Source organism: Eleutherodactylus coqui, chromosome 12 (genome assembly GCF_035609145.1).
Source record: "Eleutherodactylus coqui strain aEleCoq1 chromosome 12, aEleCoq1.hap1, whole genome shotgun sequence".
NCBI classification, from domain to species: domain Eukaryota; kingdom Metazoa; phylum Chordata; class Amphibia; order Anura; family Eleutherodactylidae; genus Eleutherodactylus; species Eleutherodactylus coqui.
In genome coordinates this window covers 35,440,794-35,466,344 of record NC_089848.1, presented here as the reverse complement: position 1 = coordinate 35,466,344, position 25,551 = coordinate 35,440,794, and the positions used below count along the sequence as shown (strand labels likewise).

Here is a 25,551-nt window from a genome sequence, read left to right as displayed (position 1 = left end):
CTCCACCCTCCTGCCTAACGTGAAGCCAGTCTCATGCAAAACAAAGCCCACGAGGCGTCAATGACTTCTAAAAGCCTTAGGCTGGGTTCACACATCCGCCCGCGACCGCTAATCTCGGGATTAGCCAGCCATGTGGACGAGATTTCTCAGAAACCTCGTCCACACGGGACGGCCAATCGGCTGCGGTAAATCCGGCTGAAACCGCGGCCGCGGTTTCAAAAGATGCAGCATGTCTGTTTACTTTTTTTTGTTTGTTTATTTTCGTTGCGGCCGCGCTCTCCTCTATGGGAGCGCCGTCCGCAACGGAAAAGCAAGCGGCCGGGCCGCTTCAAAGCCACCGCGGTTTAAACCGTGGCGGTTCTCCCGGCGGAAATCTCGCGGTTTTTGCTGCGGCCAAACCGCGAGATTTCCGACGGGAATCCGCCCTGTGTGAAGCCAGCCTTATTGTGACCAATAGCAGATCATAGAGGCACCTCGTTTCAAACATATGTACATCCATGGAAGTTTTCAGCAAAACTGAAGATGGTCGAGTGGGGACCCCTGGTCCAGTTGACATGGAGTGACCTAAATGATCTGACATTAACTTGGACAAGATCTGTGATGTAAATAAGCCCCTTCCTTTCCCAGTCTGTCACTACCTGTCTGTTTAGTTTAGAATTAGTATGAGGAAACCAAATTGTGAGACCAGTTAATTGTTAACGAAGTCTAAAGCCCTATTTACACACAACGATTATCTCTCAAAATTCATTCAAACAATGTCTTTTGAGCGATAATTGTTGCGTGTAAATGCTCTTATCGTTAGCTTTTTGACCAAACGATGATTTTTAGTTCAGCATAAAATCCATTGTTTGGCCGGAGAGCTGATAGGGACCACATGCTGCGATTCTCCACTGGAGCACTGATGACATTGTACTCAGCTGCAGTCCCGCAGGAGAACAATGGAGCTGTATGCAGATAACAGACCACCCTTTGTTATCTGCATACAGTGAGGGAAGCCTCATTTAAATGCAAATGATGTCAATAAGTTACTACTGAGCATTAGTACCCATTAGTAGTTTATGCAAAATGATTGCTTAAACTGTCATTCAAGTTATCTTTGCCTGTAAATGGGGCTTTAGGATTCTAACAGACTCTATGGCTCCGGGATTCAAATTAGGGGAATATCTTTTAATAAGGATTATTCATCGTGTGAAGTTCCTTGCCCGAATCGGAATCGGGCTGGCCAGCTGAATAAAACGCATCTAAAAACTAACTGAAAACTTTTCAGACAAAGGCAACGCTCCTGGAATTAGAAGAGTCACTCTAAAAAGAGGCAGACTTACAACAGCAAATAATCAACAGTAAGTATACACACATATACACACACACATTATATATTATATATATATATATATATATACATACATACATACATACATACACACACACACGCCAACATTATGTCTTCAGTACCTATATATTATTTTCGGACCGCTCCATGCATATATGCCTGTGTACCCCTATGCACACAGCCATACCAGTAGGGTTCTACAACGAGCTCGAAGGTTTTTGTCATGATGCATACCTTATGAATAATCTTTTAAATAATAGAAATGCCATTTCCGAAACAAATGATCTTAATGTTAATTGATGTAATTTTTTTTAACCCTTTCAATGGACTAATCCTATTCATAGTATGTTGGGCTGAATGAAGACATTGTCTATCTAGTTCAGCCTCTTTCAGAGGTCCAGAGGAAGCAAAACCCCCCCCCAATGAGCCAGAATAATCCCTAGATCAACGTTTTGAGTTCCTACCCGACTCCAAGACCCGGATCAACGACCCGCTGGTCACCTAGTGTCTGCATCCTGTAATATCGAGGCCTAGTGTCTGTATCCTGTAATATCGAGGCCTGTCCCCTTTCCCCCATCTAATATACCTACTGATGATTAAGTGTAAACGCACACTTTTTTACAAACTTTTCCTCACTTTAGTTTGCACTATTAGTAGTGTTTTCCAATTTTTGATAGCAAATTGTTTCCCATTGACCCTCCGGTGTTGATATCCTACATGGTTACACAATTCTGTGCTATACCGAACTTATTTTGAGATCACATGACTGATCGTCATGTGACTGTCCCACTGGTATCAAGTAGATTTATTTCCGCATCCTTGATGTATATGTGTCGGCATCACAATCAGAATATAAACCAGTTTTTTCTATGATACATCTTTTAGACCCATGACGGAATGGCATGGCAGTCTGACCGCACACGTCACACAAACACACGTGACTTGACATGTTACATTGTTTTCTTTCTAGCCTCTTATAAAACCCTTTAATAAAGGTCTTCAAAAATACCCTCATCTATGACCCCCTGATGGGGTACATCATAAGAACCCCCTCCCTCCCCGATTCGTCACATGATCTGCATTTACCTACAAGTAGCGCCTCATTCCCGATGAGCATCCAGGCTTGAAGGCGTCACTACACAGAAACGCGTCGCCATTTTCCTGCATAAGTTTGTATATACATGTATTTTTGTTTGTATGTGGCTTTGCAGCCTTTACTACTATATTAACCCCCCTTAAGGACCAGGCTGTTTAGTACCTTAAGCCTGGGTTCACGCGGGACGGATTCCCGTCGGAAATCTCGCAGTTTGGCCGCAGCAAAAACTGCGAGATTTCCGCCGGGAGAACCGCCACGGAAAAAGCCGCGGCGGCTTTGAAGCGGCCCGGCCGCTTGCTCTTTCGCTGCGGCCGGCGCTCCCATAGAGGAGAGCGCGGCCGCAGCGGAATCAAAAAAAGAATGGACATGCTGTATATTCTGAAACCGCAGCTGCGGCCGCCGCAGCCGCGGTTCCAGCCGGACTTACCGCAGCGGATTGGCCGTCCCGTGTGTACGAGATTTATGAGAAATCTCGTCCACATGGTTGGCTAATCCCGAGATTAGCGGCCGCGGGCGGATTTGTCGTGGCGAAATTCCACGCGGCAAAACCGCGGCAAATCCGCCCTGTGTGAACCCAGCCTAAGAGATTTTACCCATGTGGTGGTTTTACTGTCCTATTTTATTCCCCTTTAGCTACCAAAATTATTTTTGCTGCATTTTTTTTCCTGTTACACATAGGGCTAATTTATAAAATATTTTTTTCACTGACTTTTCCGTTTTTTAGTTTTATTGGGGGTAAAAAGCTAAAAAGAATGTCACCATTTCTAGTTATTTTTTTTCAATTTGTATTTTTTCGCTAAAATAAAGTATGGGATTGGGTTCCTGATTTTGTTTCTGACTTTTTGATATATAATATGTATGCTTTTGGATTACAGGGCGCTTATAGCAACGGTTTTGGTTGGCGTCTGTCTTGGGTTATTTTCTTTCTTATGTATATGTTGTTGTTGTATTCTATCATTTTTTATTTACTGATGTAATTATGTTTTTTTTACTATCCATCTATGTCCCCCATGACGTCATATAAGACCTCTGAGGGACATTCCCCCCTTTTTTTTTTTTAAATATTTGACATTTTCCCACTGTAGTTGGGGCATCCATAGGAGCCCCAGTTACAGGGCAAAACATCCCCTGTAGCGACATTAGTCACTGGCAGAGCTGATCAGGGTCTTCTATGACTCTGCAGCTCTGCTGTAACAGGGAATCCCGGCCGTCACGTGACCCTGGGCTCCTATGGTGGAAGAAACACTTCCACTTTTTAGCACATAGAGCCCATCGAGCGCTGTGTACTTGGGGAAGGAGAAGACAGAAAGGGTTACAACCCACTTCCTCCTCCTCCTCAGTGTTATCAGCTGTTACTGATGGATTACAGAAGCAGGAGCCTTTAATCCCCGCTGTAATTTTACATACGGGTGTTCTGGGGAAACTTTAAAAACTAAAGGTGCAGAGGGACCCAGGGTTAGACCTTCGGAGGTACGCTATGGCGTATGGACTGTCCTGTCTGTTTCCAGCGACTCCACACAAGCAGAACCTTGGGCCAAACATCCCAAATCTGGTTTCTCTTATACTCCTTGTTTTATTTTAAGTGCTGTGCCTATAAAGAGATAGCTGCCAGTCATTGGCTGGAGGGCGGGTGGGTGTGGCTGCAGCTCATGAATATGCAGAACTAGTTCTGCACAAACCCACAGCAGACATAGTGTAATCAGCATGACAGCCATGACAGCCCTGTGGCGCTGTCAGTGACGGCTGCGAAGAGATACAGTCTGTTTTATGGTTCTACCCTAGTGCCTATTCTTGGTGTAACAGTGCCTTACCTTTGATACGCTGGACTCCTTTTAGCTTCCCAATCTTGCCCTCTATAGTACTGGTACAGGAGTGGCAGGTCATGCCCTCCACCCTCATTCTTAACAGCACATCTCCATTTGGATGGTCCCGATAAGCTGAAGACCTTTTATTTGTGTCCAGACGGAGTCCTGGGAATTCCTGCAGTATACTGTCAGTATTCAGGGCGGAGGGTATAAATGTCACGCAGACGGTTCCTTCTGGAGACATCGTAGCATCCAGGACTCCTTTCAGTTTTCGGAGGCCGCTGCAGATGCTGTCTGTAGACTGTTCTGAGGACACGTAGAGGAAGGAGCTCTGTGTAGGGACAGGCTGGGGACTTGTAATGACAGGAGCGCTCTCAAACCCCAGATCCTCGATAGCTTCCTGCAGAGCGGCCGCCGTCTGCAGCGCGGGGCTGTAAATAACTGTTGCCGTCTTCCCCTCCAGAGATACCTGAAATGTAAATAGAGGACATAGTAGCCAAACAGAGGAAGCAGCCGGCCTGCCAACAACCTGGATGCTAGACGGAAGATAAAGAGTGAATGCAATCAGTTTTATCGTGTGGATTCAAGGTGTACTTCTAGTTCTTTTCTTATAAAGACACCCAGCACAACACCCCTCCCACCCGTAAGAGAAACTCGTCACTTGTAGTCATCACACCGCATAGGTGTGCTCTGATGAGTTTAACCCCAAGTGACTAAGGCTGCCTGTCCACGGGCGAGCTGTCATTGAGAGACATCCTACTCCAGTGCAGTCCATACGGCTGGGGACGGACCTCTTACTGAAGCAGTGATGCCTTCCTGGCTAACAGACCCCAAGCTTTCTATTCGGACATTCAGCAGGCATTTACCGTCATGAAAACAGAAATTGTATCACTTGGCGACTGAGAATAAAATGGCGGAATAGACATCTGCTCATAAAGAGCTCATTGACATTGCCAACTCTATGGAAGTAGAACTGGAAAACCATGAAATTAAAACTTGCTGATGTGGAAGATAGATCCAGGCGGAATAATATTAAACTTAGAGATATTCCTGAGTCGGTCAAGGCTGAGGGTCTAAAGGAATCCCTTATTGATTTCTTTATTGCTTCACTGCAAGAATCTCACCATTTATTCCAGACAGCTTTAAAACCATCTCACTCCGTAACTGCCGGAAGACGACGGACGTGGGGAAGAGAGCTCCGCTGTCAAAGGCAAAAAACCCTTGACCAACCACGACAATCAGGCCCAGTACGGCCTACTGAAGCCTCCGGAGCCATAGGCTAAATTTCTGGGTTGGTCCACACTGTAGTTGGCCATGAAACGGACCAGGAGCAGCAGAAGCTGACCAATGACCCAAAAGAACCACCGCAGCACCCCCTGAGGCCAGGGAAGAGGTGAGGGGGCTTCCTAGTGGGCCCAAAATCATGGCACAGAGTGCTACCAGGAGGGCTCACAGAGCGGCTCCCTAAGAGGGGAGGAGGGCCACATCACTCTCCAACATATCTGGGGCAGCTGATTTTCCTTGCAGGGTCACCCCACCGCCTTCTGCATCCTGTACGTAGCCTGGTTCTCTGGTCTGCGGAGCCCCTCCTTTCAGTAGACAGCCGCCATCTTAAGTGAGGGCATAGAGCAGCTGTCTCTCTCTGCAGCTGCAGAGGAGAAGAGAAATAACAGAAGGGAGAGAGAAAGTGAGAGACCAATCCATCCAGCGGCACAATAGGGCAGGCTGTCCACCCACCCAGCTGCAGAAAGAAACGTACAGGCCATCCATCTATCCAACTGCTGAAAGGGGACAACCCATCCATCCATCCATCCATACAGCAGTAGAGGGGTGCGGGCCAATCGTCCATCCACCCAGCTGCAGGAAGGAAAGCGAGTAATCTCCACCTATTTTTAACAGGGACTTTAAAAAGGAGCTTTCTGGAGAGGGACCCCCAGCCCACCAAGGCAGCAGCCATCAGCCTCGGGTCTCCTGACCACCAGAAAGGAAAAAAGCAGCCCGGAAACTCTACTGCAGCAAAGACTCCCACCATCAAGACAAGAGAACCACGCAAGAGCGTGATCACAATCTAACCTGGAAGGGGGGGGACGCACATAAAAGGGAAAGAGATAGCATGTCAAGCCCACTGCCTCCCTTTATGTGCCTCCCCCAAAACACCCGAGAAATGCACACCGAGGCTAAACAGAAAGACCACAAAACAGCCTGAGACTTCCGGATCCAGTGCTACCACGATGAGAAGCAGCTAAATGAACTCCAGCGTCTTCCGCGGCTTCAGATAAGAGACAGTAAACGTAAGTCACCCCTGCTCACCGGAGATAGAGCACAAACTACAGCAGGGGAAGCCAAGCCCAAACACTGCGAACCCCTGAACCATTAGCAGACAAAGGTCTCAGTAGTAGCCCTGACTCCAGCTGAGGAACACATCTGAGAAAAGTAGGTGATGGCAACACCAACCGCACAGACAAGACCGATAGCCCACAGGGTCAACCCCTGAGACAACAGAATACCGATACACAAGCAAAAGAAAATAGACACCTGAGAAAGATCAAGCAACGAGCCCAAAAGCAAAACGAAACCTAACACAGGGGTATAGCTCACTGCCTCCGACTATACAAAAAGGCCAAGCTCAAGGAAAACATTGCATGGAACAATACGTACAAATAAGTGCCCAAAAGCGAACAACCAAAACGAGAGGCACAAGCACCAAGAACATTTCCAAAATGTCCCCGACTCCAAAGACGCCCGACACCCCAACAGCCCAATAGAAACAAACACAGAGCACCACACAACAGAGGAGCAGACTCCAAACCTTCCTCTAGGTATACACCAAACTGCATCAGAAATGGCATCGTACATAATGCCTGACATATAAAGAACCCTAGAACAAGCCCTGCAAGCCTCTCTCACCTAAATCTTTGCGGAGTTAGCATCCAACACAAAAAACAAACAGACAAACTGGAGCAATCAATGCAACAACAGCAAAGAGATGGAAAAATGTCAGACAGACAGCGTGGGAACAACATACCAATATCCAGAACATGGCAGACACACGATGATCTGGAGAACAGATCAAGGCGCACCAAACTGAGACTAGTGGGTCTGCCTGAATCAATCTGCCAATAGGATTTTTTCCAAATTTGTGAAAAAACTCCCAGGATGCACTGGGCCTTGAATATTACTGCAGAATAGAAAGGGTCCGCCGTGTAGGCCTGAAACCACCAACCGCCAGAAGGCCCTCAAAAGGAAAAGCCAACACAACAAAGACCACGCCAAGTAATCATGCGCTTTTTAGACTTCAACGACAAAACAGCTCAGAAAGTCTGCTCTGCAGTCACAAACATCCGCAAAGCTCACTCATTAGGAGAACTTTAAACTAGAACAATATGGGAAGGGAAGTGAAAGGTAAAAATATACAGCTAATTAATATATTGGAGAATCTCGCTATTAGGCCGCCTGCAGATGGGCGGAAATTCCGCGGTGGGATTTCCCACGGAATTTCCGCCCTTGGAAGCTGCCATTGGATTGCGTTAGCAAACGCAATCCTAGGCAGACGGCTGTGGTTTGTCCGCGCGACATCTCGCGCGGCAAACAAACCGCAGCATGTTCTATTTCTATTTTCTAGTTCTATTTCTATTTTCAGAGGCGGCGGCCGCTGAGTGACGTTTCTGTGCGGGGCCCCACACAGAATCGTCACTCACCGGCCGCCGGCTCCGGTCTGCACATGCACCGGCAGCCGGCACATGAAAGATCCAGAGCTGCGGGGCGCGGGCGAGTACGCGCTGCTCTCTGCAGGCGCTCGGGTCGGGTCCCACGGCGAGAATTCTCGCAGCCGGGTCTGACTCGGCCGTCTACAGGTGGCCTTAGAAGTGGAAAGAAAGAACAAAGACAAAACATTCTGAAGGAAAGTAGAGGAGCAAGAGACCCCGATCACAAACTAACATGTTTCTACACAAATGCACAGAGCATGGGGAACAAGCAAGGAGAATTGGAGCTCCGAACACAGGAAGAGAAATATGATGTCATAGGCATCACGGAAACTTGGTGGAACGATACATGTGATTGGAATACAAGGCTTGAAGGATATAACTTATTTATGACATAACAGACCTAATAAAAAGGGGAAGAGGTGTAGGTGGCGGAGTTCTGTAGAAACTGTTTGGGTAAGAATACAAGCAGAGAACAACAGAAAGGAGGTCCCTTCCAACTCTATCATTCTATGAAAGTCCTGGTAACACTCAATGCCTCGTGTGGTGGAGTGTGTTAAGGCAACAGTACACAGTCCTAAGCTCTCGTTCACGACCTGAACTTACATTCACAGCCTATAGCTTACAACCCCAGAGCCAGAATACACACGCCACGCTATCAACCCCATTAGAACTCCACAAGGGCACAAGACAGGGTTGCCCGCTACCACTCCTACTCTTTAACCTGGCACTAGAGCAACTAGTCAAAAGATTGTCCTTATCCTACTAGGTTATGGACGTCATTTGGTTGGCCGACCACCATAGCCAAACCCTTTTATCATCGAAACAGAAAAGACACCAAGCTCCGTCCACACACTAAACTACCCGACAGAATAAAGAAAGACCTAAAGCGATGGCTACATTTTCCACTATCCCTATTGGGACGATGCTTCTCAAAACCATTATGTCCAATGCAGACGACCCCCCTACTGCTCAAACACCGAGACGTGACCCACTTAAACTTAGAATTCACTAAATGTATCTGGGCAGGCAGAAAACCCTGCATCTCACTCAAAAAGCTAATGCTGGACAAAGGGGAGGGAGGAATAAACTTACCAAATATAAGAAGCTACAACATAGCCTGCCTAACCCCCCAGATAGCAGATTGGATACAGAAGATTGATTTGTATTCCTGCAGAGAAATGGAGTCCAACCTAGCTGCACCCTGGGAATTAGTTGCTTGCTTATATACAGCCTATGCAACCCCCAGCAGACAAAGAAATCCCAGCTACTAAGAGCCACCATAATCACGTGGAGGGAACTGAGAAAGGCTTACGGCCTCCCCTTCCTCATATCTAAGAATATGCCCGACAGGTCACCCCAACTTCTACAGGGGACAAGACAAGTTATGCAAGATTATGGCACATGAATGGCCCAAACCAAGCTGCGTACTTCATGCACGACAGAGCGGAGATGGCTGAACCAACTAGAACTGCAACATAAATTCCATCCACCTCCCTCATAATTCTTACAAATTAAACTGGCCCTTTCCCTCTGTAAAAGTAGGTCAACTAACATAGCAATAGAAGCCACTGCCACCGATTTGGACACTTTCATTGAGCAGTCGCATACAACGCCATTGCTATCAACAATACAGAAAACCATTAGAAGCAAATTCAACGAGCTAGGTAGACAAACTCTTTACACAATGGGAAAAAGTCATACAAAACAACAACTTAGAGATCGAGCTTCTCTGAAGGTGGAACACGAAACGCAAACATGTACAGAGCGAGAAATGGAGAGAGACCCTCAAAATAATGCATTATGCCATTTACGGTTTTAACATCCCAGCCAGGGCAACAAATCCTGACTATTGGGAAGGTGCCCAAATGTGGCTTCCTGCCACAGACTCTGAACCGGGCATATGGTCATGCACACAAACTTATTCTGGGGATCTACAGCACAAAACATCCAAACCAAATGGAAGATACAAATAGGTGTAAACAGGCTCTCCTGGCTCTTCCATGTTACACCACAGCAGGCATGACCGAACAACCATCCATCCCACCCGTTCTGCATGTGTTCCTCTTAGCTGCCAAATGTACAATCCTAAAACACTGGCTCTCGCAGACGCTCCGCGAGGTAACAGAAGTGGTGGCCCAACTCACTCACATAATGACCATGGAAAGAATAGAAGTCAAGTGGCACAAGGAAAGGGGCGCAAAAACATGGAAGAGATTTCTTACGTCCCACTTCTCAGAAGCGGAAACATCGTCTATAGTAACCCACTTTAGATATACAGGATGATAACTAGTGGAGGAACTAGGGAGGAATGCTGGACAGGCTAGCGGTGAGCAGGCAAGGGGCAGGGAACCCCAACCATAAGGCAAAACGGATCATGGTCTCATGTAGTAGACGTAGTCACTTCATGTACCCTCTCCCCAACCCTTCAATATCTGTATCCCCCTCCCCCCTCACTGGACCCCCAGGAGCGGGTCAGGGGCATTAAGAGTTAAGACTGTTGTGATACTACCTCATGATAAAGAGGACAAGATGCTAATGTCCCGGCCCCAAAAAAACAAAGAATGAAGGAACGGAGTAAGGAAACGAGAGGGGGATGGCAGGAAGATACTGTAAGAATTATTAATATTGACATTGGCTCAAGTAAGAGGAGCAAAATCATGATGCCAGTATAGAATTAAACTAACCTGAATACTGTGAACTCCATCGAGACTGCCAATCCTCTGCTGGATGGTCTGAACACAGGAGTCACAGGTCATCCCCCCCACAGGGATGACGGCCAGCAGCGCCCGGGACTCCATCTTCAATCACTAGAACATAGGGAGGTAGACTGTTTAGTGGAAGAGATGCAGAAAGCATGGCAATACAAGGCTAGGGCATCAGTATCCGGCAGCTCCGGTAAAGCCACAAGAATATATGCTGAAAATAAGTGTCAGAGCCCCGCAAACACAACTCCACGGAGTACTGATTGTCTGCAGAGTCCGGGCTGCTGACGTCACCAAGACCCTCCAGCAACTCGGGATGACGTGGCTAATTGGATTTGGTGTAGGCTGCTCTGACGATCCCAGCTCTACGTGTCCAAGATGTAATTAGAGGATCGATTTGGTACTGCCGCTCTTCAGCGCTGGGCGGTGGTCTCAGATGCTGTGCTTGACTGGCTTCTGAGAAATGAGGCTGGGTCACGGGCACCCGTGTCACTGCCTGGCAATGGCATGGGACAAGAAAAACATTTGAAAAAAATATATATATATGTACTGTGCACGTCCGACAGCGAGCCATCGGGTCCGCCTGTAATACAGATTTAAACATTTCCACCCGGCCGCGGTCAGAGCAGGATTCCGCTGCGGGCTTCCGCATGCGGAATCGGGCTGTGCCGTGTGCAGGCGGCCTAAGGGTACAGTCACACAACTGCTACTCACGCACGATATCAGACCGCTAAAAGTAAAATCATCTTTATATATTAATCAATAATTTAAATGATTTAATTCACAAGAGATTTGTTTCTTAGACGAGATGAAGAAAAACAAACACGCATGACCCATCTCTCTGCGATTTGTTTATTCTTACTTTTAAAACATGCTATTTTCACAGGCATGAAAACCACATACTGCAGAGCTGCGCTCACACGCATGAAAACCACATACTGCAGAGCTGCGCTCACACGCATGAAAACCACATACTGCAGAGCTGCGCTCACACGCATGAAAACCACATACTGCAGAGCTGCGCTCACACGCATGAAAACCACATACTGCAGAGCTGCGCTCACACGCAGGGCGCTGCAAGGACAATAATCAGGCCAAATTTATCAGACGGATATTGTAATCACCCGTGTGAATGCCCCCCTGATGGTTATAACTTGGCTAGTCACAGACTACACCATAGCCATGTATAGATAAGAGAGCGGGACTGCGAGGAAAGGCGATAGGAGGATTGATGCGTTGGAGCTGTGGTGCTGGCAGAATTTGCTGCATATACCCTGGACAGCGAGAGTAACAAACAGAGAAGTCCTGAATCATATAAGACCCGATATATCACTGGGGGCCGAGGCTCGCCCCGGGGCTCCGACCCACTGGGGGCCGAGGCTCGCCCCGGGGCTCCGACCCACTGGGGGCCGAGGCTCGCCCCGGGGCTCCGACCCACTGGAGGCCACGGCTCGCCCCGGGGCTCCGACCCACTGGAGGCCACGGCTCGCCCCGGGGCTCCGACCCACTGGAGGCCACGGCTCGCCCCGGGGCTCCGACCCACTGGGGGCCGAGGCTCGCCCCGGGGCTCCGACCCACTGGAGGCCACGGCTCGCCCCGGGGCTCCGACCCACTGGAGGCCACGGCTCGCCCCGGGGCTCCGACCCACTGGAGGCCACGGCTCGCCCCGGGGCTCCGACCCAGGTATTTTTGCCATGCAATGCGGGCAGAGTCGCTAGAAAAATCTGTAATGCTTAGACAGATCAGTGGCAAAACACAACCCAAAGAACACGATGGTCGATACTGTCAAAGCAGAGACTGGCATGGCTATCACACAACAGAGAAGCAAAATTAAAAAACAGGGAGCTCGCCTGTAGGGTCGCCGAGGGGCGTGAACGACTAGACGGCTAACAAACAACTATCAAAGGCTACTTTAGTTTTTTTACCAGCAGCCTTCCCTTATTTCTGCTACCATGATGCTTGTTGAGAAACTGGCATATGAAGGCTAATGCTGCACGACCGCACTGTCCCACGTGTATTGTCGCCAGCGATGCTGAAATGACAACTTTTTACCGTATTCGATAAGTCTGTATCTGTAATGCTTGGGACTGATGGCTTTATGGAAATGCAAAAATGAAAAGTTTGGAGCTATGAAGTCTCCAGTCAGTTCGTTAAGTGTTACTGTTGCATAATATCCCGCATATACCCATCACATGAGGTTACAAGCTGTAAACATGCAGTCAGCTGACACCGAGAGATGACTGCTGACTAATATGCAGGCAGACAACACCGAGAGACAATTAACCGCTGACTAATACTGAAGGGACTTTCTCAAATATAAGTTCCTAGTCAAGAATACTTGGATGAAAAGTTAGATTATACTTACCGATAAATCGTTTTTTTAGGGAGTCTCCACGACAGCAGCACCTGATAGCGCCTCCTCCTGATAGGACAGGAGCACAGAGGTTTAAAAACGCTCTCCCTCAATGATTTATAACGAACCGCCAGGGGTAGGAGCTTAACTAAAGTAATTACCCATACTGGTATACTTTAATGAAAAATAAATTATATTTTCTCAGCGGGGAATGTACGGGTGCTGCTGTGGAGACTCCCTAAAAAACTGATTATCGGTAAGCCTAATCTAACTCTTCCCCATCGTCTCCATGACAGCACCACCTGAGACGTACCAACTAAATTCTTGTCCGGGTGGGACTGTGGCTGAAGGACAGATCCTCGTCCTCCTGAATATCTATTCTGAAAGGTTTGGTGAAGGTATGGGGTCTTTTCCATACTACAGCCTTGCATATGTGTTCAACTGATGCTGAGGCATGGTCGGCCCAGGAAGTGGATGCTGCCCTTGTAGAGTGGTCTTTAAGGCTAGTGGGGGCCTCTTTATTGCCACACAGGCCTCTGTGATGGCCAGACGGATCCATTTGGCTATAGAGGTCTTCGCTGCTTTTTCCTATTATGGGGGGGGGGAATTGGATAAATAAGTTATGGTCCTGCTCGTGGCGCTGATATATTGCAGAACTGCTCTCCTGATGTCCAGACAGATTCTCGTTCTTGATCATTCTTAGGATTATCGAAAAACAAGCGATTAATGTCCTGTGACCTATGAAAAGGCGACAACACTTTAGGCATAAACGATGGGTCTAATTTGATAATTTTACTTTCAGTGATTCTGAAAATAGGCTGGCGACTGGATAAAGTCTGCAGCTTGCTAATCCGTCTGGCCGAAGAGATTGCCACAAAAAAAAATATATATATAGTTTTTGTCAGAACTCTAATAGGGAGCGACTCTGTAGGTTCAAATGGGTCTGAAGGCCCCAAGGACCCAATTCAGGTTCTAATCAGGGACCAGGGTAGTAAATTTGGCTTCAACCTGTCTGCTGCCTTCATACATCTATCAATCCATGTTGTTTTGGAGAGTCTGATGTCAAAAAAGGCACCAAGGGCTGCTACCAGGACCCTCAGTGTACTTGGGGAGAGGCCCTTGTCCGGACCCTCCTGAAGAAATTCAAGCATTGTAAAGATGTCAGGGGAAGAAACCGGGAGCTTCTTCTCCTGTCCCCATGAGAAATATCTTTTGCAGACCTTTAGATGAATTTAATTAGTTGTTATTCTTCTGCTAGATAATAAGTTTGTGCCAACTTCTAGGAGAAGCCTCTTCCCGGCAGCATGGATTTTTCAATATCCATGCTGCAAGGTGGGGGCTTGCTACATCCGGATGGCTTAGGGGACCCTGGGCCAGAAGGTCCTGTTGAGCGGGCACGTGGCCTGGGTCCCGTAGGCTTAGATTTTTTTAGAAGCTAGAACCAGCTTCTCGTTGCCCAGAATGGAGCTACCAGTATGAGAGTGCATTTTTGGGAGCGGAACTTCTGGAGGACTTTTGGGATTAGCGGAATTGGGGGAAAATGTGTAGCCAATCCTCTGCTCCAATCCAGAGTTAAAGGAGATGTCCCGCGCCGAAACGGGTTTTTTTTTTTTTAAACCCCCCCCCCGTTCGGCGCGAGACAACCCCGATGCAGGGGTTAAAAAAACCACCCGCACAGCGCTTACCTGAATCCCGGCGGTCCGGTGACTTCAATACTTACCGCTGAAGATGGCCGCCGGGATCCTCTATCTTCGTGGACCGCAGCTCTTCTGTGCGGTCCACTGCCGATTCCAGCCTCCTGATTGGCTGGAATCGGCACGTGACGGGGCGGAGCTACACGGAGCTACACGGAGCCCCATAGAGAACAGCAGAAGACCCGGACTGCGCAAGCGCGGCTAATTTGGCCATCGGAGGCCAAAAATTAGTCGGCACCATGGAGACCAGGACGCTAGCAACGGAGCAGGTAAGTAAAAAACTTTTTATAACTTCTGTATGGCTCATAATTAATGCACAATGTATATTACAAAGTGCATTATTATGGCCATACAGAAGTGTATAACCCCACTTGCTGCCTCGGGACATCTCCTTTAATGCATTCACCACTACTAGGTGATCTCCCGGGCTGAGGGAGAAGAATCTCTCCACTTGCGATTTTCTTTTGATGCAAACAGGAATCTGCAGGATTCCCCACCTGTTTGTCAAGATTTTGAAGGCTTCCTGGGAAATTGACCATTCTCCTGTGTCTATGCGTTTTTGACTGAGTCTGCTTTCAGGTCTAAGGTTCCCTTCAGGTGGGCTGCCGTAAAGATGGGAATCTTATTCCCCCCTGATATAGGAGACTGCTCTGATGTTGTCCGACAGGATCTTCAGATGTTGGTTGAATGTAGGATCTCTCAATTGCTGGAGAGTCTCCCAGATTGCTCGTAGTGGTCTGTAATTTGAGGACTGATGTCTGATCCGTGGGAGCAAGGACCCTGAATACATAAGTCCTTACCATGAGCATCCTAGCCACTTGTGTCTGTCGTAATGCATACAACTGGATTTCAAAGCCAATAGGTTCAAGGTGGACAGCCACTAACACAGGGATACCCTTACTGCAGGCTCCTCCCCCCACCAGTGCTGCCACTTAGGGGAGCCTCAGAGAATCACACCTGCCTCTGTGGGCCCGCAAGCCTCCATGGACCAGCAGTGTCGGGGAGAAGCCTATTTAGAACCCCCGATGGGCCACGGTGGGGAGGAATCCGGTCTGGGCGCACTGCTCCATGTAGCGTCCGAGAAGACGATCCTTAACTGTAATCCTTTCTAAGTATACTCCCGCTGGGATCTCTACCTGCACCTGGCTGCGATACCTGCTTCCTAGCAGTGCAGAAAATACACGGAGGCAGGTGGGAGATGGGGGAAGGGGGGGGTTAAACCACTCTGTGTACCTGCCCTATCAGGAGGGGGCGATCTCGGGTGGTGCCATCATGGAGCAGATAGGGAAAACTGATCTTTTCCAGTCCCTTGGCAGGTGAATGAGCCCCAACACTGCGAGCTAAGCTGTATCCGTATCTTGGGAGATGCATAAACAGGGAGTGTAAACCACCGTACTTTGCTGTTTGCGCAGCTGCCATTGACTTCTAAGGCCTCCCTCACACAGGCGTTTTTGTACCGAGTTTTGCTCTGCGCCAAACACTGTACTAGGCTCCCATTCATTTTACTGTTGCTGCTCACACAGGGCCGAAAGCGCAGTGTTTTGAAAGCGTTGCATGTTGTATTCTTGGCCGTTTTCAGCTGCGTCACGGCACAACTCTGTACTGCCATTTTTTATGGCGTTAAACGCAGGTTGCTGTCGCAGCACGTCTGAAAAAAAGTTTCCAGTTTCCTTGGCTACTCAGCTGTGCTGAAAACACAGCCAAAACGTTGGCAAAACGCATGCCATTGCTGAAAACGCCTGTGTGAGGGAGGCCTAAGGGAATCCCAGGAACAGCGCAGTAGGGCCGCTCGGCCGCTCCCGTCATCCCGGCCCCCTGGTGGTCTTTGCCATGTTCGTCTGAGATGTGAATTCTCCTATAACAATCTAGAGTTGCTGAATAGATAGAAAGTCATTTGCTTACAGAATGGCCTGAAGAGAACAGAGGGAAAGATAACAGTTTTTGCAATACTTGTGCCAGTTCTCAATAGTCTGGACTGTACAAAAAACAGCAGATCCTGGCAAAAACAACACCTTGCGAAAAAAAAGTAACTGAACCTTGAAATGTTAAAGGAAACTGCTGCACAAACTTTATTCTGGACCGCCGCTGTAACATGTGTCTGCCGGCAGCACCGCGATGTCACACGTCCATATACTGCCGCCGCAATGCATCTACTCCCTCCTGATTGTCCAGGACTTTGGTCGTCGGCCAGCGGGGCGGTGCTGAAGAACCACTTATTACAAGCATTTGCTGTAAAGCGGCTTATTGCTTATCTAGAATAAACACATTTACTTGAGTCTTAGTTACCGGCAATCTGAAGACATCCTCCATCAGGAGAGAACTGGCTGCAACAATCTCCCAATTTCCAGCCTGTATAACACGGCACCTGGGTCACGCCCCCCCCCCCCCCCCACTGTATGGCATGGCACCCGGGTCACTGTATGACATGAGTGTTGTATCATACAGTGGGGGCCCGTGACCAAACACCCCACTGTATGACAACACTCGGGCCACAGACCCACACTGTATGACATGGCACTCAGATCACTGTATGGCACGGCACCCTACTGTATGACAACACTGAGGTCACAGCCCCCCACTGTATGGCATGGCACCCGGGTCACTGTATGACATGAGTTGTGTCATACAATGGGGGGCCGTGACCAAACACCCCACTGTATGACAACACTCGGGCCACAGACCCACACTGTATAACATGGCACGGCACCCTACTGTATGACAACACTGGGGTCAAGGCCCCCCACTGTATGGCATGGCACCCGGTTCACGGCCGCCCACTGTATGACAACACTGGGGTCACGGCCCACAACTGTATGACACAACACCCCACTATATGACACAACACCCCACTATATGACACAACACCCCACTATATGACACAACACCCCACTATATGACAACACTCAGGTCACGGCCCCCCGCAGGTAACAAAAGAGGAATAAATAGGGAGATGCAAACTGTTGTGTAAGATGTCCTGCCCTTCCACGATATGATCCCATTCCTAAATATACGGCACCCACAGAGGCAGACGATCTCCCGGTATAACAGTGTACATCTCAGACTGCAGTACACGTAACCCAAGAACACGCATGGACATCAAAACAGCAATTTAGAAGGATTTGTGCATATGCTGATCATCAATAATCTGGTGAAGAGACCCTGCAGGTCTAACAGTTCTCTATTATAAATATAAGCAGCTGGGACTTACCATGTGACTTGTCAAAGGGGTGTGTCACTAACATTGCAGAGCACTGATTGGACAGTATCAGCCCACGTACCTGACAGCGCTCTAAGGCCTCATGTCCACTGGGTAAATGGAATTGCGGATTCCGCAGCGGATTTTGCCCATAGGGAATCACTGCCATCCGCGGGTCCATTAAATTGATTTTTGCACCCGCAGATGGCATTTTAAAAGAATTGCGTTTTTCATGTGCGGGAGAAAAAACGCGGCATGCTCCATTTGCCGTGGAATCCACGCGGATCGGCAACATTGCTATCACATTGATAGCAATGTGTGCGGATATCTGCATGCAAAAAAATGCCATTTAATGCAAATCCACGCAGAATCCGCGGCAGATTCTGCGCGGATTGTATTTTTTGAGTGGACATGAGGCCTAAGAGGCTGCACAATTATTATATTATGGGGAATACAAGGATTTACTAAAACAGACGAGTCCAAGAACTCACTGGCCTTCTTAAACCCCTTCACGACCAAGCAGTCAGCTTACAGTGCTCAGTCCTGGGCTAGAATACCAGCTAATAGCAACATTACGTCGCAGGATTAAAGCTCCTGCAAAGTAGTCACAGCCGAGGACCCAGAGAAGCAATTAACAACCTCTGCCTTCACAGAAAATTAAAACAAAAAGACCATGTGAATGACGCCCAAAGTTCTTACGATGTCACGGGCGACGTACATGGTAAAAAAGTTACAAAAAACTAAATAATTCACAGAATAAAAAAGAAATACATACATAAAAAATAAAAGTGGCCTAAAGCCGACGTCAACCAAAGTGTCGCAGCATGCGCCCTGTAACCCGGGACTATACAAATTATATAGCGAAATGAGGAACCCATTCCCATAGTATATTTACACTAAAATAGAGTAATTTTAAAAATAAACTATAAAATTAAAAGTTTCTTTTTTTTTTTTAAGAGCTTGCTACCTCCGATAAAACAAAAAAAAAAAAAGAATCAAGGAAAAAAGATAACTTAACTGAAGAAAAATATTAGGGCAGTACAAACATCACATCCCTAAGAAGTGTCTGGTGCTTCAGGACCACAACAGCCTGGTCCTTGAGGAGTTAAGGAAAGACGCGACAACAGGTAGGTTACCATAAAGATCTGTGCATATTGTACAGCAGGAAGGTACAGCAGAGACTCAGGAAGCACTCCCGGCACAACTTCCTCACTTCTGCCCTTTCCTTGTTACTTTATGCAAACATGCAGCAAAGCGATGTGTCTTGTAGGGCGCAGACAATGCGGTCCCAGCAGCCAGGAACAAGATTCATGGCTCCCGCTGCCAGTAGCACCAGGATGCCCTCCGAGGGTTTCCTTTCCAACAGCCTGGCCAAGTAATACACAGGAGAAAGCTGCAGCCAACATTGTGAACAGCGCCCGCAAGCTTCACACATTGTAAAGGGGTTATATTAACAGATTGGGTTCTTAAGCCTGGTTTAGACAACGATTATCGCTCAAAAAATCTTTTGTGCGCTAATAATAGTGTTCTAAGTGATCACCTTGCCAGCTGTTTCCCAATCCCGATCCATGTCAAGAGAAGAAAAAAAACCCATCACGGCCGGTCCCGTCTCCATGTGTTGTCCAACGCCATCGGCACCCAAGAATCCATACTGAAGTGTGAATAAGCCCTAAGTGTGTGAGATTTCATGGTGAAATGTTACAATGTCTCAGACAATTAGAACTGGAGGTCCGTGAGAATCAGGAGCAACATCTGTGATAACCCAAAGGCCGATGACCGGAACATGATAACCAGAGGCAAAGGCATCTAGTACAGCTGCTTCTACACTGAACGATGTCAGCGTGGGCCCGACACCAGCAGATACATGGCTAGCGCATTCAGGCGTGGGCCCGACACCAGCAGATACATGGCTAGCGCATTCAGGCGTGGGCCCGACACCAGCAGATACATGGCTGGCGCATTCAGGCGTGGGCCCGACACCAGCAGATACATGGCTGGCGCATTCAGGCGTGGGCCCGACACCAGCAGATACATGGCTGGCGCATTCAGGCGTTGGCCCGACACCAGCAGATACATGGCTGGCGCATTCAGGCGTGGGCCCGACACCAGCAGATACATGGCTGGCGCATTCAGGCGTGGGCCCGACACCAGCAGATACATGGCTAGCGCATTCAGGCGTGGGCCCGACACCAGCAGATACATGGCTAGCGCATTCAGGCGTGGGCCCGACACCAGCAGATACATGGCTAGCGCATTCAGGCGTGGGCCCGACACCAGCAGATACATGGCTAGCGCATTCAGGCGTGGGCCCGACACCAGCAGATACATGGCTAGCGCATTCAGGCGTTGGCCCGACACCAGCAGATACATGGCTAGCGCATTCAGGCGTTGGCCCGACACCAGCAGATACATGGCTAGCGCATTCAGGCGTTGGCCCGACACCAGCAGATACATGGCTAGCGCATTCAGGCGTTGGCCCGACACCAGCAGATACATGGCTAGCGCATTCAGGCGTTGGCCCGACACCAGCAGATACATGGCTAGCGCATTCAGGCGTTGGCCCGACACCAGCAGATACATGGCTAGCGCATTCAGGCGTTGGCCCGACACCAGCAGATACATGGCTAGCGCATTCAGGCGTTGGCCCGACACCAGCAGATACATGGCTAGCGCATTCAGGCGTTGGCCCGACACCAGCAGATACATGGCTAGCGCATTCAGGCGTTGGCCCGACACCAGCAGATACATGGCTAGCGCATTCAGGCGTTGGCCCGACACCAGCAGATACATGGCTAGCGCATTCAGGTGTTGGCCCGACACCAGCAAATACATCGCTAGCGCATTAAGGCGTTCACATTAGCTATATAAGAACGATCCGCATTTAAACCAGACGGTGATTTTCATGCTTGCAAGAAACGAAGGATAATTAGCTTGATTCGCTCATGGTTGCCTCGTGTCACACTGAATGATTATCGCTTATTTTCAGTGATTTAAAAGATTTTTGAGCGATATTGTAAAACGGCCATTAGTCATATAGAGAAGCGATAGGAAAAAAAAAGTGTTTTGAAAAAATAAAAAAGGACACAAATTGACCACAAAAATAAGAGAAAAACAAGCCTTGCTTGTCATGTTTCACTACGGACTCATCCGGCTGCACGGTTTATTCCGTTCACATCCGTGGCATCTCAATTTTTTCCGTTTCTGTGGCGGCCTCTCTCCTCTCTATGGACAGACATGGGCGCAGCAGAATGCCGACGGACGCGGGTTTTGAAGCTGCATTTTCCAGGGAGAAGTCTCACAGAATTTCCATGCGGTCATTCCGCGAGGTTTCCACGGGAAACCATAAAAGGCTATGAAAGTCACACCAAAAATAATTGTCACCTGTCCACGAGAACGACGCACCCCAAGAGAGGGAAGCGGGGTTCATGCTTGGCATCGCTGCGGCTCCGTTCTCCCGGGTAATTCTCGTGATCCTTGCCGTGATTGGAGGATAGGCAATAAGGTTTCGGTGGGATTATCTCTTTAAGGAGGCATCATGAGAAGACAGGATTTCAAGATGCAATCCTTCTCCACCTCAGCATCAACAAGGGATTGGGTGACCCTGTTCACATTAGACCGCTGGCTGACCAAGATCCGTCTGACACGCACGAGGTTCTCAGGGGTCATCAACATCTGTCCTAAAATAATCTGTAGACCCCCTTCAAAATCTCAACCCAAGTAGGATAAAGTGCAAGTCAGTCCAGTCACCGCCAATGTGGTGCTAGCCGCCGCTCCCAGCCGACACCGGGGGAGCTCAAAATACATCGTAAGCTTCTTGTCTCTTCACAAAAGGGCGCCCCCCCCCCCCCCCCAGCCCGATGCCCCAACCGTGCCCCAATAGCGCCGGCATTACATCAGCCACTGTCTGCTGAATCTAGGCCAATCTACCAGCAGCCGCGCACATTTTGTTGCTTTCCCCGGTTTCCTCGGACTCTGCTCTTGCATTGGTCTGATCCTTCCGTCCGTGTTCCAGCAGGCCTGCGAGGCGCTCGGATCGCCATACAAATCACGGTAAAGAGCATCGAGTGAGCACAGCCTTACACGTCAGAGCCGCCGGTGGAGAGTCAGCGTGAAGGGCCGGACCACCCTCATTTTAGTCCACGGCACCCAACCGGAACATCCAGGGGGTTTCACTCTCATGATGTGAAGTCAGTAGCGCGGCACGCTGCACTACTGCAGACGGTCAGCTTCCCGGCAGCCGGGAATCCTTGGGAGGGCACGTCCGGGAACAGATGAGGCTACGGACATCATCAGCAAGAAGCAATGGCGGCTGCCGCACATAGACGGAACATCTCAAACCTTCATGGGAAAACCGCACACCCCCCCTGAGACCACCAGCACCCCGCGGCTGCTACTAGGATCCGGGGGAAATCTCACGGAAACAGCAAATCACATGACCGAGCATCTCGTCTCCTTGGTAACAGGAGACCTAAAGAAAGTTGTAGTAAAAGCCCCCCGACGATGGCCGACATGAGCGCCGGCCGTGTCCCCACCTACCCGCTACACTGAACGCTGGGAAAGTTTAAGGATTGTCCCAGGAAACCGCTCTGGAGGATGAGGAGGCGCCAGCTGCTGCCGGGCTCTTGGGGGCCCCACCACCACCCACCGGGCTCTCGGGTACCCCACAACCACCAGTTGCCGAGCTCTCGGGGGCCACACCACCGGTAGCTACTGCCAGGCTCTCGGGGGCCCCACAATATCAATGTATAGCCACCACAGACCACAAATCAAAACTCCAAATAAGGTTAACAAGCAGTCTAGGTGGCGGCATAGGCAGGGTAGTACATGATGCACACAGCGGCGGTTCTACCTGCAGGGGTCCTTCTCAAGAGATACAAAGATGTACAAACTATTCTACATACACAACACAGATTAATCAGGGAGCAGTCCTAGTGATCACATACAGCCCACCAGCAGGGGGAACCAGAGATACATTACCCACTCAGGCACAGCCAGGGTCCCGGCACGCATATTTCTGTTTTGAGCCGCGGCACAGAAACTCAGCCTCCCCGCCGGCGTTCTCGGTCCATCACTGCGCATGCGCAGGTCTGGGTCGTGACGTCAACCTCACATCCCGCGAGACCACGGCCCCGGTGTGCGCGTGTAGGTTGGGATCGTCCTAGCAACGAGAGATGCTATCACAGACCCTCCGCACCGCCCCCCCCCCTCCCGGAGTCTGTCAGTTGTTCACCTCCTCCCCTTCAAACTACCTCTATGACTGGGTGTCATAGCATGTCTGTCTGTCCAAGACTCCAAACAGCCCCACTAAGTGTAACACATCACCCCCCCATCACTGCACCCATCACATCACATCACCCCCCCAACACTGCACCCATCACATCACAGCACCCATCACATCACATCACCCCCCCATCACAGCACCCATCACATCACCCCCCCATCACATCACATCACCCCCCCATCACAGCACCCATCACATCACATCACAGCACCCATCACATCACATCACCCCCCCATCACTGCACCCATCACATCACAGCACCCATCACATCACAGCAACCCCCCATCACTGCACCCATCACATCACAGCACCCATCACATCACAGCACCCATCACATCACAGCACCCATCACATCACATCACCCCCCCATCACATCACTGCACCCATCACATCACAGCACCCCCCCCCATCACAGCACCCATCACATCACAGCAACCCCCCATCACTGCACCCATCACATCACAGCACCCATCACATCACATCAGCCCCCCATCACTGCACCCATCACATCACAGCACCCATCACATCACAGCAACCCCCCATCACTGCACCTATCACATCACATCACCCCCCCATCACTGCACCCATCATATCACAGCACCCATCACATCACAGCACCCCCCCATCACAGCACCCATCACATCACAGCAACCCCCCATCACAGCACCCATCACATCACAGCAACCCCCCATCACATCACCCCCCTATCACAGCAAACCCATCACATCACATCACCCCCCCATCACAGCAAACCCATCACAGCACCCATCACATCACAGCAACCCCCCATCACTGCACCCATCACATCAGCCCCCCATCACAGCAAACCCATCACAGCACCCATCACATCACCCCCATCACATCACATCACCCCCCCATCACAGCACCCATCACATCACAGCAACCCCCCATCACTGCACTCATCTCATCACCCCCCCCCAATCACAGCAAACCCATCACTGCACCCATCACATCACATCACCCCCATCACATCACATCACATCACCCCCATCACATCACCTCCCATCACTGCACCCATCACATCACTGCACCTCCCATCACAGCAACCCCATCACATCACCCCATCACATCACAGCACCTCCCATCACTGCACCCATCACATCACAGCACCCCCATCAATGCATCCATCACCTCCCATCACTGCAGCCATCACTTCACAGCACCCCCCATCACATCACTGCACCCATCACATCACATCACCCCCATCACTGCACCCATCACCCCCATCACTGCACCCATCCCATCACAGCACCTCCCATCACAGCAACACCATCACACCACATCACGCCCATCACATAACAGCACCTCCCATCACAGCAACCCCCATCACTGCACCCCCCCCCATCACAGCACCCATCACATCACATCACCCCCATCACATCACAGCACCTCCCATCACATCACCCCCATAAGATCGCAGCAACCCCCCATCACAGCACCCATCACATCACATCACTTCCCATCACAGCAACCCCATCACAGCACCCATCACATCACATCACCCCTATCACTGCACCCATCCCATCACAGCACCCATCACATCACAGCACCTCCCATCACAGCAACCCCATTACTGCACCCATCAAATCACCCCCATCACTGCACCCATCACATCACATCACCCCCCCATCACAGCACCCATCACATCACCCCCCCATCACATCACATCACCCCCCCATCACAGCACCCATCACATCACATCACAGCACCCATCACATCACATCACCCCCCCATCACTGCACCCATCACATCACAGCACACATCACATCACAGCAACCCCCCATCACTGCACCCATCACATCACAGCACCCATCACATCACAGCAACCCCCCATCACTGCACCCATCACATCACAGCACCCATCACATCACAGCACCCATCACATCACATCACCCCCCCATCACATCACTGCACCCATCACATCACAGCACCCATCACATCACAGCACCCATCACATCACATCACCCCCCCCCCCATCACAGCACCCATCACATCACAGCAACCCCCCATCACTGCACCCATCACATCACAGCACCCATCACATCACATCAGCCCCCCATCACTGCACCCATCACATCACAGCACCCATCACATCACAGCAACCCCCCATCACTGCACCTATCACATCACATCACCCCCCCATCACTGCACCCATCATATCACAGCACCCATCACATCACAGCACCCCCCCATCACAGCACCCATCACATCACAGCAACCCCCCATCACAGCACCCATCACATCACAGCAACCCCCCATCACATCACCCCCCTATCACAGCAAACCCATCACATCACATCACCCCCCCATCACAGCAAACCCATCACAGCACCCATCACATCACAGCAACCCCCCATCACTGCACC

General features: G+C 49.7%; 1 protein-coding gene across 2 annotated transcripts in view; it reads right to left on the bottom strand.

Annotated features, from left to right (window-relative positions):
- The window catches only part of ATP7A (ATPase copper transporting alpha), a 99,032-nt gene extending 76,081 nt beyond the window's left edge, over nucleotides 1–22,951 (bottom strand). Inside the window, exons 1-3 of one of the 2 annotated variants that reach the window (XM_066584819.1) lie at nucleotides 22,861–22,951; nucleotides 10,623–10,745; nucleotides 4,238–4,700 (exon numbers count right to left, since the gene is read on the bottom strand). In XM_066584819.1, coding sequence (XP_066440916.1) covers nucleotides 4,238–4,700; nucleotides 10,623–10,736 — 577 coding nt within the window. In that variant the 5' untranslated portion in view covers nucleotides 10,737–10,745; nucleotides 22,861–22,951. The remainder of the gene's footprint in view (nucleotides 1–4,237; nucleotides 4,701–10,622; nucleotides 10,746–22,860) is intronic. The other variant, XM_066584821.1, reaches the window with a different exon arrangement.
- Nucleotides 22,952–25,551: the final 2,600 nt, after the last annotated feature.